The sequence below is a fragment of the Electrona antarctica genome, assembly GCF_951216825.1.
Source record: "Electrona antarctica genome assembly, chromosome: 5".
Lineage (NCBI taxonomy): Eukaryota > Metazoa > Chordata > Actinopteri > Myctophiformes > Myctophidae > Electrona > Electrona antarctica.
This window is the reverse complement of record NC_136810.1, coordinates 26,639,563-26,655,499: the sequence shown is the minus strand read 5'-3', so window position 1 is coordinate 26,655,499 and position 15,937 is coordinate 26,639,563. Positions and strand designations below refer to the sequence as shown.

Here is a 15,937-nt window from a genome sequence, read left to right as displayed (position 1 = left end):
TGTGCACCATGTGATCCATGTGTTGTACCAACTTGGTTCATTTGTAAGTGTGACTCGCGTCACGGCAATCACACTGGTTATCATGAGACTGTCATAATATGGCCATATATATTGACATTCCCATTTCTCCTGTTTTTCATTGACCAAAAAATGCACAATGAAAAACAGGTATGGCCGAGGGTTCATGGCCAGCATGTCTTGAGTTTAGAGGGTTTGATGATGTCAGATCGACATCGTCATGATCTTCATGGAGACGGCCATATATGGAGCGTGTCATGAGGCGTGGCGGACTGACAACCTTCAGGAGCGTGTCACGAGGTGTCATGACCTTCATATGGAGACAGCCATATATGGAGCGTGTCACTTGACGTGATGTCACGAGGCGTGATGGACTGACAACCATATATGGAGGCGTGAGTGACGGAGCGACGGACAGGTTTTGCAGGTTTTCATAGTAATCTGCAACCTACAGTCCCAATAACCACACAAATTGCAAATGTGCTTTGTATTCAGTATACTCACTAAATGTCAAATGAGTCTTATGCAAATGTATACATGGGAAAGAGTCATATAAAACATATACGGATTTCTTATGGTTTTCATGAAGACGCTACAAGTGAAGGCAGCAAGATAGAGTGTCAAATATAAAATGCAAGTCTGATCTAATCTCTGGGGTCCCCTTCACACAGTTACTCCTCTGGAAAGAAATTGTCCACCTCATTGTTGATACATTAGAAACATATCCATATATGCATGGTTCAGCATGCTCAAAGTATCAACCCCAGAGCTTGAGTCAAAGTATAGATAATCCTGAGTCCTGTTAAATATTACTCAACTACAAGTGTAATTACAAGTTGCTAATTCAAATTTGTAACTTGTAACTTTTTTTTTTTAAATTTAGAGTAGCCAATTATTGACCCAAGTGACCCCACTTTGGGAACCACTGCTATAGAGTACATGCAGTGACCAATATCACCCTCTCTGCCCAGCTTCCCTCCCCCGAACACAGGCCAATATCACCCTCTCTGCCCAGCTTCCCTCCCCCGAACACAGGCCAATATCACCCTCTCTGCCCAGCTTCCCTCCCCCGAACACAGGCCAATTGTGTTCGTGTATAGAGTGTAGACAAAGCCATACGCTCGAAAAAGCCATATGCACCATGGTGGATTCAAACCCACAACCTCCGTGCTGATGGGCAGGGACCTTTACCACTGCGCCACCCGAGCACCTTCAAACTCCATTTTAACCATTGTAGATTCTTTGAAAACACCCATCCTTGGTTCTGGTGACTGATTGTCCTAATGCGTGAGGGGGGTGTGTTTTTTTCAATTATTCTTTAAAAAAAAAAACATTTTCTTTTAATATGTGTGTGTGTGTGTGTGTGTGTGTGTGTGTGTGTGTGTGTGTGTGTGTGTGTGTGTGTGTGTGTGTGTGTGTGTGTGTACTGTATATAAATAAAATGATAAAATAAACGAAGAAAGTAATTGAAAAATAATACACAACCCCCTGATGTATTAGAAGTACAATATCAGTCACCGGAAACAAGGACAGGTGTTTTCAATTAATCTAACATGGTTAAAATGTAATTTGAAGTTACAGTGGTTTTGTGTAGGAAGGGGTGTGCATGTGTCTGATAAAATTAATATCAAATATCTAAATATAATACTGAATCAAGCAACTTAAAAACTGTCTGGGGTGCTCACAAAAGCCAGAGTATGACTCCAAACATGTTTCAAAGTGAAATATCCCTTTAAGTGGTTGATTTTAATGTGCTTCTTCCCTTCCTAGAAATGTAGTAAAAAGTACAATGTTTGTCTTGTAGTGGACATGTAGTGAAGTGAAAGCCATATACTTTAGGTATCCAAACATTCAAATATTCAAGTTCAAGTACAGTACTCAAGTAATTGTATTTTGTTACTGTCCATCCACTCCGCTATATGGTTATATAATTAGGAAGCCATTCTTGCACCTCCTGGTTGATTAGGAATTTACAATTAGATAGTTTTGTGCGGTGCTGTAGAAACACAATCCCCTCTTTATGCTTTTAGGCTGTGCAGCAACCAACCAATGCACTAACACAAGGATGTGGAGGGAATAATTTTCTTTCATTAATAAATCAAATAGAATGAGAGGTAAAATGAGGAAAAAAATATTCTCTTTTATGTGCACAACAAGAACTAGAAATCTGAAAGGGGGTTGTCCTGGTCACCGAGGTTCAGTGGTATGACCCCCTTTCTCTCTGATTCCCCCCCCCCTCTCTCTTCCTCTCCCTCAGTGATTCCCTTCTCTCCATCTCTCTTTTGAGTCCGCAGCAATTAGAGAGGCAAAGAGAGGGAGGCGAGGAATGTGTGTGAGCTGCATGCTTTCTCAGGAGTGAGAGAGAGGGAGGAGAGAGAGATGGAGTTAGTTAGTTAGTTTAATTTATTGTCCACAAATCCACAAAATTTGATCCAAGTCCACAAAATTTGTCTTCGGCCTTATAAACAACAGTAACAACAAACAGCAACAACAACAACAGCAACAACACTTACAAACAATTATCTTCATGGCAAAAATGCAGGACAACAGTGGCAAATACATTAAAAACAAATCTAGCGAGACATGGTTTAGTGCCTTAATGGCATTAGGAATGAAGGATTTTTTAAAGAAGAGAGGAGAGAGATTGATGGAGAGGAGCGAGAGAGAGAGAGAGAGAGAGAGAGAGAGAGAGAGAGAGAGAGATAGAGAGAGAGAGAGAGAGAGAGAGAGAGAGAGAGAGAGAGGGGAGAAGAGAGAGAGATGGAGAGGAGAGGAGAGAGAGCGATGGAGAGGATAGGAGTCTTAATTGGCTTGTGTGGCCAGGCTGTGTTGTCATGGTCTGGGCCTGCCAAACCCTGTGCCTCAATAGTTGGCCTAGCCTCGCCTGCATCCCGTGCGTCCGGCCAACCACAACTAACTCTAGTGTGCTCTTAGGCAGTTTCCAATATCCAAGCCTGGGAGAGCTGTGCCACCCACATCTCTACACTCATCTCCATAGTTGGGGAGGCCTCACTGATAATGGGGATGGATTGGTGGGTTGGTGGTTTCCAGCATACTTGGCCATGCCCAGTGTAGGTTGAGGTGAGATGATTTCTGTTTTGGTCTTCGGAGCTTTTTTGGCCAATTTTTGAAACAATTAGTTCAGATGAGTTCAGATTGGCAACAATTGCACAGTTCTTACTTCACATGCCTGCTTGAGGCACATTGCAATGAAGTAATACATTCTGGTTATGTCTTTAACTGCTTGAATTGCCATGCACTTATGAAACGTCAGCAAAAATGTAATTTTGAGTTAAGATATCAATTTTCATTTCCAAAGTCAAACCAGATAGCCTATACTGTATATACCGCGTAGAAATCCTTGGTTTAGGTCGGAGATTAATGCATAGCACATTGTAGCTGTGCCACAGCTTGCGTGATTTTTGACAAGATCTACAGTACGTTGTGCAAGTGGAAAAACAAGTAAGAGCTTTGGCACAGCATGGGTTTGGTATGTTCTGGCTGACTTATGTCGTGCCAAATCATGCCCCATCAGGCACAGTGGTGACACGCTAGCCCCGAGGACCGGAGAGTCCCTGATCTGAGCTTATCTCATCTACCGCCTCTCAGGATGCTTCTATAAACAGCTGCAGGGAACACGCCAGCACACGTGCACACACACTCTCTCTCTCTCTCTCTCTCTCTCTCTCTCACACACACACACACACACACACACACACACACACACACACACACACACACACACACACACACACACACACACACACACACACACACACACACACACACACACACACACACACACACACATCTTGCTGTCTTTGCAGGGACGTTACTTTTAATCCTGCTGGCCCAACCTAACCCTCACTTTCACCTTGACTACAACCACACCCAGCTGTAACCCTAACCTTCAAATCCCTATCCCTAACCCTAAACATAACCCCAGCCTAAATATTTTCCTAATTGTAAACATAAGAGGCCATGCAGAAAAGGGTGCCCACGCGGTCATTTTGTTTTCTTTGTTGTTGTCTTTCTATACTTGACCCCATAAGTATACTGCATATAGTGCAAGTACATAAACACACACCTTTTTGAATAGGTCGATTCAATGTGATGTTAGAGTGCAAATGCATTATATCTGTGGGAATTTCACAACACAGCTGCTAACCAGTCACAGGTCCTGATGATGACAGGTATCTGTGAATTATTGAAGTCAGTGGATGATCAATGAAGAGTTTAATTCACTCCCAATCAGAATTCAGTTGTTGTTGTTGTTGTTGATGATTGTGTGTGTGTGTGTGTGTGTGTGTGTGTGTGTGTGTGTGTGTGTGTGTGTGTGTGTGTGTGTGTGTATGTGTGTGTGTGTGTGTGTGTGTGTGTGTGTGTGTGTGTGTGTGCGTGCGTGCGTGCGTGCGTGCGTGCGTGCGTGCGCGACGTGCGTGCATGTGTGCGTGTTCAAGGCTGCCTGCCCTCATGCTACGTAAATGAGCTTATTTTGTACATTGTAGACAGTAAAAGTCTGTGTTAATTAATCCACGTGTGACTCTGAGAGTGTACGAATGGAAGCAAATGGACCCTTGTGGGGTCATGCATTTGCTTCCGTTCATACATTCTCAGAGATAAACTAACACCCGGGATTTGGCAGCACACACCTCCGACCAAGTGTTTTTCTCTGTTGGAGGGACATGGACTCCTTAGTGAGGCAATAATGTTTCATGAGACAGGCAAAGGTATTTGAGCAGTTTATGGCCATAAAACACAGGACACGTTTTAGTTGTAGCAGCACCGCTCACAATGGCAGTCTAGCAGCTTGTCCCTCAACCTCATCCCAGCACCAAACAGTCTAGCAGCTTGTCCCTCAACCTCATCCCAGCACCAAACAGTCTAGCAGCTTGTCCCTCAACCTCATCCCAGCACCAAACAGTCTAGCAGCTTGTCCCCTCCCTCATCCCAGCACCAAACAGTCTAGCAGCTTGTCCCTCAACCTCATCCCAGCACCAAACAGTCTAGCAGCTTGTCCCTCAACCTCATCCCAGCACCAAACAGTCTAGCAGCTTGTCCCTCAACCTCATCCCAGCACCAAACAGTCTAGCAGCTTGTCCCCTCAACCTCATCCCAGCACCAAACAGTCTAGCAGCTTGTCCCCTCAACCTCATCCCAGCACCAAACAGTCTTGCAGCTTGTCCCCTCAACCTCATCCCAGCACCAAACACATGTGTCTAGCAGTCTAGCAGCTTGTCCCTCAACCTCATCCCAGCACCAAACAGTCTAGCAGCTTGTCCCCTCAACCTCATCCCAGCACCAAACAGTCTAGCAGCTTGTCCCCTCAACCTCATCCCAGCACCAAACAGTCTAGCAGCTTGTCCCCTCAACCTCATCCCAGCACCAAACAGTCTTGCAGCTTGTCCCCTCAACCTCATCCCAGCACCAAACACATGTGTCTAGCAGTCTAGCAGCTTGTCCCCTCAACCTCATCCCAGCACCAAACACATGTGCATCAAATCACTGTGAGGCAGAATTTCATGCTGAGGCCAAAGGAAATGAGGATTGTGGCTCCACTTCTCCAGTTCAAACTCTTTGATAGCGACATGAAAACGGTGCTGACAGACTTGGGTTGAACTGAGATAACCCCATGCGTGCAAAAATCGATTCCATTCCGGGGCGAGGGGACACGCGAAGATGCCATGCTGTGATCTGCCCAGTAACAGTGTGTGGGTGGGTATGAGACTATGAGTACATTTTAAACTTAGCCTACAGCTTGATGATCCATGTGGGCTGCCAGCCTCACAGGTTGGAGAGATAAGATAGATAGATAGATAGATAGATAGATAGATAGATAGATAGATAGATAGATAGATAGATAGATAGATAGATAGATAGATAGATAGATAGATAGATAGATAGATCAAAACAGAGGATTTACTGTGTACCGTGTAAGCTTATTGCAGACAGACAGAAGGAGGGGGTGAGTGAGGGGGAGAGGGAGGAGAGTTACTAAAAGCAGCCAGGAGATTCTCTGTGACTCCCGGAGAGATGTTAAATCATTTAACAGCGCATGACGTTTAAATGATATAAAAAGATTTTCAAAAAGGGTTCCAAAGCGCAACATTCCTCCATTCGTTCCAACATCCACACGTGAAATCTACACACCCGGGGTGCTTGGGGGACGTACAGGCAGGTGTACACACATGACAGGGAAGTCAAAAATCTAAAATAAATCTTTAAGATGCCGGATGTTTCTTGATAAAATGATTTTTTTCTTCTTTTTCTTTTATTGATATTAAAAATGAAAGTACATGAATTGTGCATTTCGGACGTTCTAGCGTGCAGAGGTTAAAAATCAATAAAATACACACAGGCTGAGTGGGCTACTGACATAGAAAACATACAAAAAAAGTTGCCATTTTGCTTGGCAGGAATTCCCTTCATATTCAGCGAAAGAAGAAGTGGTTGTCTTCAACGCCATTCAAAAAGAAACACTAGAGTAGCCTGTTCCAACATTACAATAGTGAATGAATGCAGTCCTAGCAGGAAAACATATAGAATAAAAAATAGAAAAGAAAAAAAAAAGGTTTTTGTCACTGTCTGGAGATGAGATTACCATCAGAGGGGAACCTCATTTAATAATTAATAATAATAAAATTAATAATAATAATAATAATAATAATAATAATAATAATAATAATTGCACTGCTTTGTTACACAACTGAAGTGGAATATAATCAGAGACAGGACATTTAGGCAATAGGGAACGGGGTAATATTACTAACGACTTAAATTTGTCTCAAATTAGTCCAGAAAATAGCCAACCAAGCTCCCAAAACGTGCTGTTTTGGAAGCTTGTAGATTGACAATATTTTCACAGAACATATTACCCCCCTCCCCCAGAATAGGGTTCCAGTGGTTTAGTATTGGCTCCGTTCTTCACCGCAGAGCTGGAGCTGCAGGATGGTCCATTAAGTCTCCATTTTCCATGGGTGGTGTTGCACAATGTGAGGACACGACAACATGTCAGACAATGGTGACCATGTTTGTGACACAGTGGTTTGTCATGTTGTGGAGAGCTGTATCATTGTGACGGTGTGCGTGGGAGGGTAGCTCACGAGCTCACGTCCTTCCACTCAGCCAACACTTTCACTCCCCCCTATATACTCCTCCCAGGCATAGACCAAGAGAGGCGGTTGGCCTTTTTTTCCTGAGTGTTTTTGACTGATTCAAACAGTGTTCAGTGTGATAGTAATAGTCCTTCATCGAATACATAACAGACACACGTTGCGGAGGTGGACGCGAGATTCGGAAAGCGTGATAACCCCTCACCACCACCTCAGTCAGTACCCGATGCAAATGCAAATGGAAGACACTGGATGAGATCTGGGGGATTCAAACAAGAGGGGTTGGGAGAGAGACGCAGAGACAAGACAGACAGAGAAAGAGAGACGGAGAGAGAGAAAAAGACAGAGAGGGAGAGAGCAAGAAAGAGGGAGCGAGAGAGAGACAGAGAGAGAAGAGGGGTTGCTGGGGAGGGCAGTGAACAACAATATGCTCTCCATAATGGACAGTGACCATTCGTTGACCTTTGATGGTTAGTAGCATCATTGTGACATCATTATCTCCAATTAGGGCACCCACAAAAACTAACTGATGTCACTCTGAAACTACACAAAGACTGACAGGGCGAATTGTGGCTGCGAGAGCCGCCCGTACAACCACAGAATCAATGGCACTGGCACGTTTAGTCAACATGATAAGACACCGTTGTACACTTAAAAAGACATGATTTAATGAAGGTCTGATCATTCCCCCGCCATCAATACTAAAGTGGCTTCAAAAAACACAGTGGGTCGTGTACAATCAATGCAATGCTGAACAGTATAATTATCTGATAATTAAAACAAAACAAAAACAAAAATGTAATTCATGGACGTTTTCTTTTTGAAGGACAACTTTAGTTGTTTTTTTTCACCCGGTTGTCATTAGAGAACGTAAAAGATGAGTTTTAATTATTTTTCATTTGCTGCTTTCTTTCGTTTTAGTGATTTTGGCTATTTTTTTACAGAGGGGCAGGGGCATTCGAACATGGGGCTAAATACGTATTTTTTAACTACATTTTATGGCAATTTCTTTATTATTATTTGCTAAAGTCCTATTAGACCCCAGGAAATTACATCTGGCCACAAAATATCACAGGATCTACTGAATGTGAAGGGGGTACAATACATGTCAGTTTGTCACCTCCCCCTTCACATTCAATAGATCCTGTGATATTTTGTGGCCAGATGTAATTTTCTGGGGTCTAATAGGACTATAGTAAATAATAATTAAAAATAATTGCTATAACATTTTGTAAAAGAACATACATATCTAGCCCCATGTTAGAATGCCCCCGCCCCCCCCCTGTAAAAATAGCTAAAATCACTAAAACGAAAGAAAGTATGCAGCAAATGAAAAAATAAACCTTTCATTGAACATGAACCTTGGTTGAAAAACAACTAAAGTTGTCCTTTAACAGATAACCCTGGCAGGCTTCTGAGAATCCATGCAGACCAGCGTATTCAGAGTATGTGCCTATTTTCTGTGACATAACATGCCTAAGCAATTCAGGCTATTTCTGCTGTTAAAATATTAATTTAAAGTAACTGTGGCAAAAAAAAAGAAAAAAAAAGAAAAAAGGAAATATTTTTGGTACAAAGCATCTACAAAAAAGCATTACAACTCCAATTGGAAAAAAGAGAGATCATACAAAATAAATCCATCAGTTGAGCATCAGTGCTACGTATATTATTTGGACCAATTTTTCATATATATATTTTTTATAACAAAATAAATAATGCCTTTATACAGTGCCCTTATTTGTATTTCAACAAACAAAAAACAAAAAAGCTTGGCGGCTCATTATGCAAGATACAGCTCAGACTAAAAGGAAATATAACATGACGTCCCTGGAAACTAATTATATATCTAAATATATTTATATATATTTATATATATATTCAAGTATTTGTTTTCAGGCAAAAAGCATTGTGAATACTACTGATATACAATAAAAAATAAAAATGTTAGTTGACATTATTGCTGTTTTTTCCCTTTGAATTGAAATTTTGTGCCTTTCTTTAGAACTGTAAAATAAAACATCATAACAGTAACCATGGAAACAAAATCAAGAAAATAACTAAAACAGGAATGTCACGGTACCAGAAACTGACAGGGTTTTCCTTTTTTTTCCTTGAAAACATTGATATGGAAAAAAAAAAAGAAGACAAAATAAAATATAATCATAATTATCCCACTCGCACTGTGTCCATAACATGCCACTTCCTGTCAAGAGCAGTTCTGCAAAAGCCGCGTTGGCAAAACAAACAGGAAGTACTGTCCCAAAAACTGTAGCACTGTCCCATGAATCCAGGCGGCCCACGGTGCCTGTTATGTATCCCCACACAGGAGCCCACCTCCGGCGTCCTCAAGAGGTACGGGAGGGAAGGAGCAGGGAGTGGATCTCATGTCCCCCTTCCCCTTGCCACTTTACACTATGGCAAGCTAGTGATGAGCAGCCGCTAGCACAAGCTGTTAGCCAGAATCGCTAACACAGCCCATGTCGTCAGTGACACTTCCCCCTTTTACATTGCCACTGCCAGGAGCTCCCCCATATCCGTTATTTTCCTTTTTTTTCTCTTCTTCTTAAAGTCACACTTTCCTTAAAACGGAAAGTTTTAATATTTCATTCAAAGAAAAAAAAAACGTGCTTTTCAACCTCTTCTTTGAGTCCATTCCCAAAGCTAGCACCATGACATTTTTTTAAGCTACACGTTCATTGTTCATAAAAAAATAGTGCCTTTTTTTTTTCTTTACTTTGACGTAATCCGTGGCAATGTGCAATTTTGCAGACTCTTTTCTGCTTTTTGTTTGTGATTAAAAGGTGCTGGAACAGGAATCTAATTTTACAAAATAATTCCTTACAGTGTGGAAGTCCCTTTATAGTTAGAGGTGCAAACTAATAAGAAAAAGAACTAACAGAGATTTTTCTTTTTGCCTCAGGAAAGTGTTGTGGAATGGATTCTTTCATGCAAGCTGCTCTTCACTTTCTCGTCGTCTTCCGGAAGGACAAAAAAAACCACACAAAAAAAATCAACATTCCGCCGGGTGTCGCAAAGCCATAGATCTCTTTTCTCCTTTTCCTCTTTCTCTTTAACTTAAGGATCCACCTGAATTGCATTCAGCCAAATTGTTAACTTTTTGTTCATCGTTTGTGTGTGTGCCTTTTGTGTCAGTGAATGAAAGAGAGAGGGAATGAAAGACTTGAGACGGGAAGAATGTGAATGCATGCCGGGCGGGGAGGGGAGGGGGGCATTAGAGGGGGGCAGAAGGTCAAGAAGTAGTGGACGAGAGCAGGGGTTGGGTGGGGCGGGGGGGAGGCAGGGATCGGTGGGCTCGGACAGGGCAGGGGAGGTCAGAGAGGACTGCCACAGAAATGACGTCAGAGACAAAGCTATAATCCCCTAGTCTTTTTTTCTCCTTCCTCCAAACTTGTCTGTGCAAAGGGCTGGTGGTGGGGCTCATTTGTTTTTAACGTCCGTGGGGAGCACGACTGGGGGCAGCGCGCTGGTCAGCCGGATCAGAGACCTGTGCTCCTCCGCCTCCTCCTGGGCTATGATTTTGTCCGCCAGCCTCCGAAACCTCTTTGCCCTCAGGATGGCGGGGACCCCCCTCCGGAGTCTCTGGGCCGCCTTCCTCTGCCACACTTCGTATTTGGAATACCTCACGGTCACATGAGGCTTCCTTGGGACTTCCTGCAGAAGAGGGGGGGAATAGGAAGAGGATGAGATACGGTATCGCTTGTCATGACAAATGGGGGGCGAAACCCTCTTTATGTAGCAAAAAAAATAATAAGAAAGAAAAAACAGCCCATTGTTGCAGTAAAGAGACATGGGAGAAATGGAAATCAAGACGTCTTTCTGGGACCGGCAAATCATGCAGAGCGCCACAACAGACGCGTCTCGCCCCTGACTCGTCCCTGTTTTGATTTGCCCTTGCTGAAAGACGCTGTCAACAAGTGCTCCAGACTTTTTAACATACGGTCAAAAGGGAAAGGCGGTCACTCCCATCGTATAAGGAACGAGTCATTGTTTGCCTGACGAGCCACTAAATACTACCCCCCCCCCCCCCCCCCCCCCAGACAGACACGCACGCATACACGCACGCACGCATACACGCACGTGCGCGCACAGACACACAACACACACGCACACGCACACACACACACAGAGAGATCCAACCAGATAACTTACAAACACGTTCTTCCTCTGAAACCTATACACAACAAACTCTTTCAAGCGACGTTCTCTGTTGCACTGTGCGAGCGCCAGGGAAGAAGGAGAAAAAGCCTGTGTGTGTGGGAGTGGTGGTGGCTGGGCTAGAATTTATGCGTGAGTAGCCAGTGCTCCATGTGAATGGCTTGTTTTGGTTCTGCCACTTGAAGACTGTTTATCCTCCTTCATTCATTCAATCCAGGACCGCTCAATAGCCTAGGAACAGCTGGCCCTCAGGGCAGGATGTACCCATCAACTCGCTCCCCTGCCCGGACCAACTGGGGACATGTCGCAACTGGGGACATGTCTCAACTAATTCCCCAGCAGGCTCTCTCTCTTTCTTCATGAGAGAGATGGGATTTCTTGGCCATACCCAGAGTCACGTATCTTTTTTTTGTTTGCTTGTTCATTTATGTCCTTCAAATTTTCAAAAGATAAGAATAGCAGCTTTGACTTTAAAAAAAGAGAAAGAAGATGAAAGCATAAAGGGCGAGAATCCATTCAGGCGGGCCTGGAGCGCGGCCACTGCTACAGTACGTCTTGTGCCTCCAGTGAAAAGGCATAGTGCTTTGAAGATCTCCATGCATGTTTGTAACAAAAGAGGTTCTAATAGCCAGCTGAGGTGATTCTGGCCACATGGGCTCTAAATGCATGCCAGTTTTCGGAGTGTTTAGTGTTCCGTGACTAATAATCACACTCAGAAGAACTCACTGTTTCATTATGGACCAGTAGCCCCGAGTTTCTCAAATTCTCACACACACATGCACACAAACACACACACAAACACACACACACACACACACACACACACACACACACACACACACACACACACACACACACACACACACACACACACACACACACACACACACACACACACACACACACACACACACACACACACACACACACACACACACACACGTCCCTGAGTGTGACCCTGCCTCCCAACTCTAAAATTACCTGAATACTTTCTTTTTCCGCAACGGTCAGCACTTTGCACGGAAGATACTTGCTTACCATTGACCATTTTAACAAGATAAACTTGTCCTCACGTGGGACTTTCAGTCTGTTCTCACAGACAGGTGCATGGGGGCAAAGTGCAGCACAGAGCAGTGATATGGGCGATGGCAGGACAGATAGATTAGAACTCAAGGTTTCCCATACTGGCGTTATGTTGTTGTTGTTTATTGCTGAGACGTACCTGCTTTAGTGCGGGCATCACTGTGTGTATGACCTGTAGAGAGGTGGCCGACACGTCCCTCTCTGACTTGGCGGGTTTGGCGCAGTACTGCTCCAGCAGGGCGAGGTCACAGCTACGGAAACAACACTCCTCCACGATGCCGCGGTTCTGGGAGCGTCGATTGCTAGCTCTGCTGGTTGGTCGACCTGAAGGACACCGCGAGAGAGAGGGGAGACAATCCGTTAGGAGGAGGAAATCGGAATCAAGACTCATCAAGAGCACACAGCAGGTTCTGACAGCAAATTAAGAATCAATGTTGTCTTTCTTTGGCCAGTGAGTGGATCATTTGGACGACCATAAATATATATATATATATGATAAATGTAGATAAATGTAAATCTATGGCTGGCTGCAAGAAAGATTTTTGTTTGTGAAGGAAGAGTAATCTGTTTTGGGGTATAGCCTGGGAGTCCTTTCTTGAGTAAAATGCACAGGTAAACCAAAGGACCTGTGGCACACTCCCTGGGGGGAAATGACAGGGACACAGACAGACAGACAGACATAGACAGATGTGAGACAGCCGCACTTTGGATGAGCAAATACCTAAAATGGACACTCTCCTGTGACCTTGCCCTTTGCCAACTCAGCAGAGATAAACAGAATGAAGAGAGAGAGACAGAGAGAGAGAGAGAGAGAGAGAGAGGAGGGGCAGAGGGAGATAATGACGTTGAAAGAAAGAGGAGAAAAAGACACAAAGAGAGGGTGAGCGAGGGTCAAAACTCAAAACATAAGGAAAAATAGGAAAAGGGGGGAAAAATCTGAAAATGGGTGAGGGGGCAGTGAGACTGGAAGAGGAAGAGGTATAACGTATAGGAGAACAAGGTGAGGGGGTGGAGGGTTAAGACATTGCACAGGGGAACACTATCCACGATCAATAAGGCCTTGTTTGAAGCCCCACACAATGTTGCAGAAATCTCATGAGAGGGCTGGCCAGATTTGATTGCATGCAGGAAGAGGAACATGAGAGAGAAATAGCGAGGGGCGGGGGAGCAAATCTATGTTGGCCCAAATTGGATAATGATCTCTCTGAGTCCGGGAGAGAAGCTTCCGAGGCTAATGCCACACAATGAAGTCGACTGTCAGTGGGTGGGATATAACTAATATTTAGAAATGCAGGGTGTCCAGTGTTTTTCCCTCCACTAGGCTATATGCTTCAGGACAAGCGAAAGGCAGCTGTGTGTATTTAATTTCTGCATCAGGGCTTTGTTTGTTCAAGCAAAGCCTTGCCCCATTCAAAGTCGAACAGCTACAGCACGTTCACATCAGGATATTTACCTTGACAGCCATTTCCATTATTACCACTAAGAGGATAATGATAATGATCATCACTTATGGTAATGATGCTGTCACATATCAAGTGATTAAAGCCTGACATCAAAAACATCTCTCTCTCTCTCTCTCTCTCTCTCTCTCTCTCTCTCTCTCTCTCTCTCTCTCTCTCTCTCTCTGGGCCGCCTAGCCTGGGAACATTGGTGCTGAGGTGACTTGTATGCCTTTGGGGTGCTATTACTTTCCCCGGCGGAATGCACTGGTAAACAAGCGGCCCATTGTGTCGCATTGAGTCGTGTGTGACTTCACAGCGGCGCCGACCTTTCATATGCAAGCAGAGCTCAGAGGTATGGGGCTCTCTAGCGACAGCTAGAATGCGCCCACTCAGCACAGCAGCCAACACGTCTTGAGAGAGAGAGAGACAGACAGCCACACAGCTGGCTAAAAGCTCTCCCTCTCTGTCTGTCTGTCTGTCTGTCTCTCACGCGCGCGCGCGTGCATGTCATGTGCGAACAGTCATGTGCGAACAGTGTAAAATATGCATTCCAACCACACATATATCCAAGCAGAGCGTTATCGCGCATGCACAAAAGCCGACTCAGCAGTAAAAAATAAAAAAAATACAAATACAAATAAAAAACATTAAAAAATATATAAGATCAAATGATGTAGCAGGTGAACGGCGGTTGAGCAGTATAAACCTACTGAAATAGAATCCTCTGTCTTCACAGACAAACTGCAGTGCATCCACCAGCTCTCCGCCACAGAGGGTTTCCGCGGACGCAACTTCAATAATGTACAGCGTCATTGCCAGAGCAAACACCAGCGCTCTGCTTGAAGAAGACATCTTCTTGACCTGCACAGGGGAAAGCACTATTAGTACACACAATAATCTATACAATGGCTCTGTAAACGCATTTTAGTTTTCAATTATTTTCAACTGTCGGTTTAAGTAACTTTACAAATTGAAACATTTGTAAAGTAAATCTGTCAAAGGTCAGGAGTGTCCTGTCATCTGGGGAGTCCAGATGACAGGACGCCCGAACAAAATGGACCATGCCAAATTAAACATTTGATTCCGTAGTGTATTGGCCAACAACACACAACAAAAGTCGACCACGTAGGCTATAGGGTTCAATGGGGTTCATGCACCTTTAGGCCTTAATTGGGGGATTTTCTTAAACCGTTATCATTCCGCAGCACCTGGAAGGATAATCGCTTATTCTGGAGGAAAATGAGACCGTAATCTCGGTTTGTTGCAATCTTGCACAACAAGTTGCAAGACCGGCTGCTCAATAGCCAACTATCTCAAAAGCCACACTCAGCATATATTTTCCCCTTGCTCACCCTGTGCTGAGCTCAGTGACCCACAGACCTATCGCCCCCTATCTGCCGCTGTAAGCCCAGCTGTTTGCTGCCAGATCAGTGAAGGGACGCACCATTAAGAAGCACATAGGCTACAGTAAGGCTGTGTCCACGTAGCTATTCTTCTTCTTATTTCATTTTAAACTCCTGAGTCTGACCTGTTGCACCTATAAGGCACGCCTCTTTAATGTTCAGTCCACGTTATAGGCCTATATCTACATGCATCAAGTGAATTATTTCTGCTGCAAGCAAATCATGGATGTCATGTCCCGGTGCTCAAATTCCGCAAAAGAGGTTAAAAAAATCAAAAGAAGGACAAAGCCCAGAGCTGTTCCTTTCCTTATTGTTGCCAAGACGTTATATGAGCCCTGGGTCAACTGTCTTTCTTTTTACGCACGCACCACGCAACCGATCAAAGCGCACAAAGTAGGCTATGTATTCCGTTTGGGGTTACCTTCATTCTGCTGTTTTCCGTTCTTCGACAGGTGTGGCAAACTGAGTGGTGTCCGTGGCTTAGCTGGATCTCCATGTCAAAGATGACAGCGGGGTGTTGTTAACGTTGAGCGTGATTTGGTTCGAGGAGGAGATGGGATCGCAGGTGAGTTAGTTCCCCAGTTGGTGAGACAGAGCTACAGAGATGATGTGTGTGTGAGTGTGTGTGTGCATGTGTGTGTGTGTGCGTGTGTGTGTGTGTGCGTGTGTGTGTGTGTGTGTGTGTGTGAGAGAGAGAGAGAGG

General features: G+C 44.2%; 1 protein-coding gene across 2 annotated transcripts; it reads right to left on the bottom strand.

The window, feature by feature from the left end:
- Nucleotides 1-6,250: 6,250 nt before the first annotated feature.
- On the bottom strand, nucleotides 6,251-15,906 carry igf2b (insulin-like growth factor 2b). 2 transcript variants are annotated; one of them, XR_013789958.1, is made up of 5 exons: nucleotides 15,656-15,906; nucleotides 14,542-14,692; nucleotides 12,529-12,713; nucleotides 8,474-10,802; nucleotides 6,251-8,039 (listed from the first exon to the last, which is right to left on the bottom strand). XR_013789958.1 is itself a non-coding variant. In XM_079500558.1 (4 exons), exons 1-4 carry the CDS (start codon nucleotides 15,728-15,730, stop codon nucleotides 10,569-10,571), a joined length of 645 nt encoding a protein of 214 aa, XP_079356684.1. In that variant the 5' UTR covers nucleotides 15,731-15,906; the 3' UTR covers nucleotides 8,460-10,568. The 2 variants fall into 2 exon arrangements, 1 of the variants encoding a protein (XP_079356684.1); XM_079500558.1 differs by lacking the exon at nucleotides 6,251-8,039 and having other exon boundaries at nucleotides 8,460-10,802.
- Nucleotides 15,907-15,937: the final 31 nt, after the last annotated feature.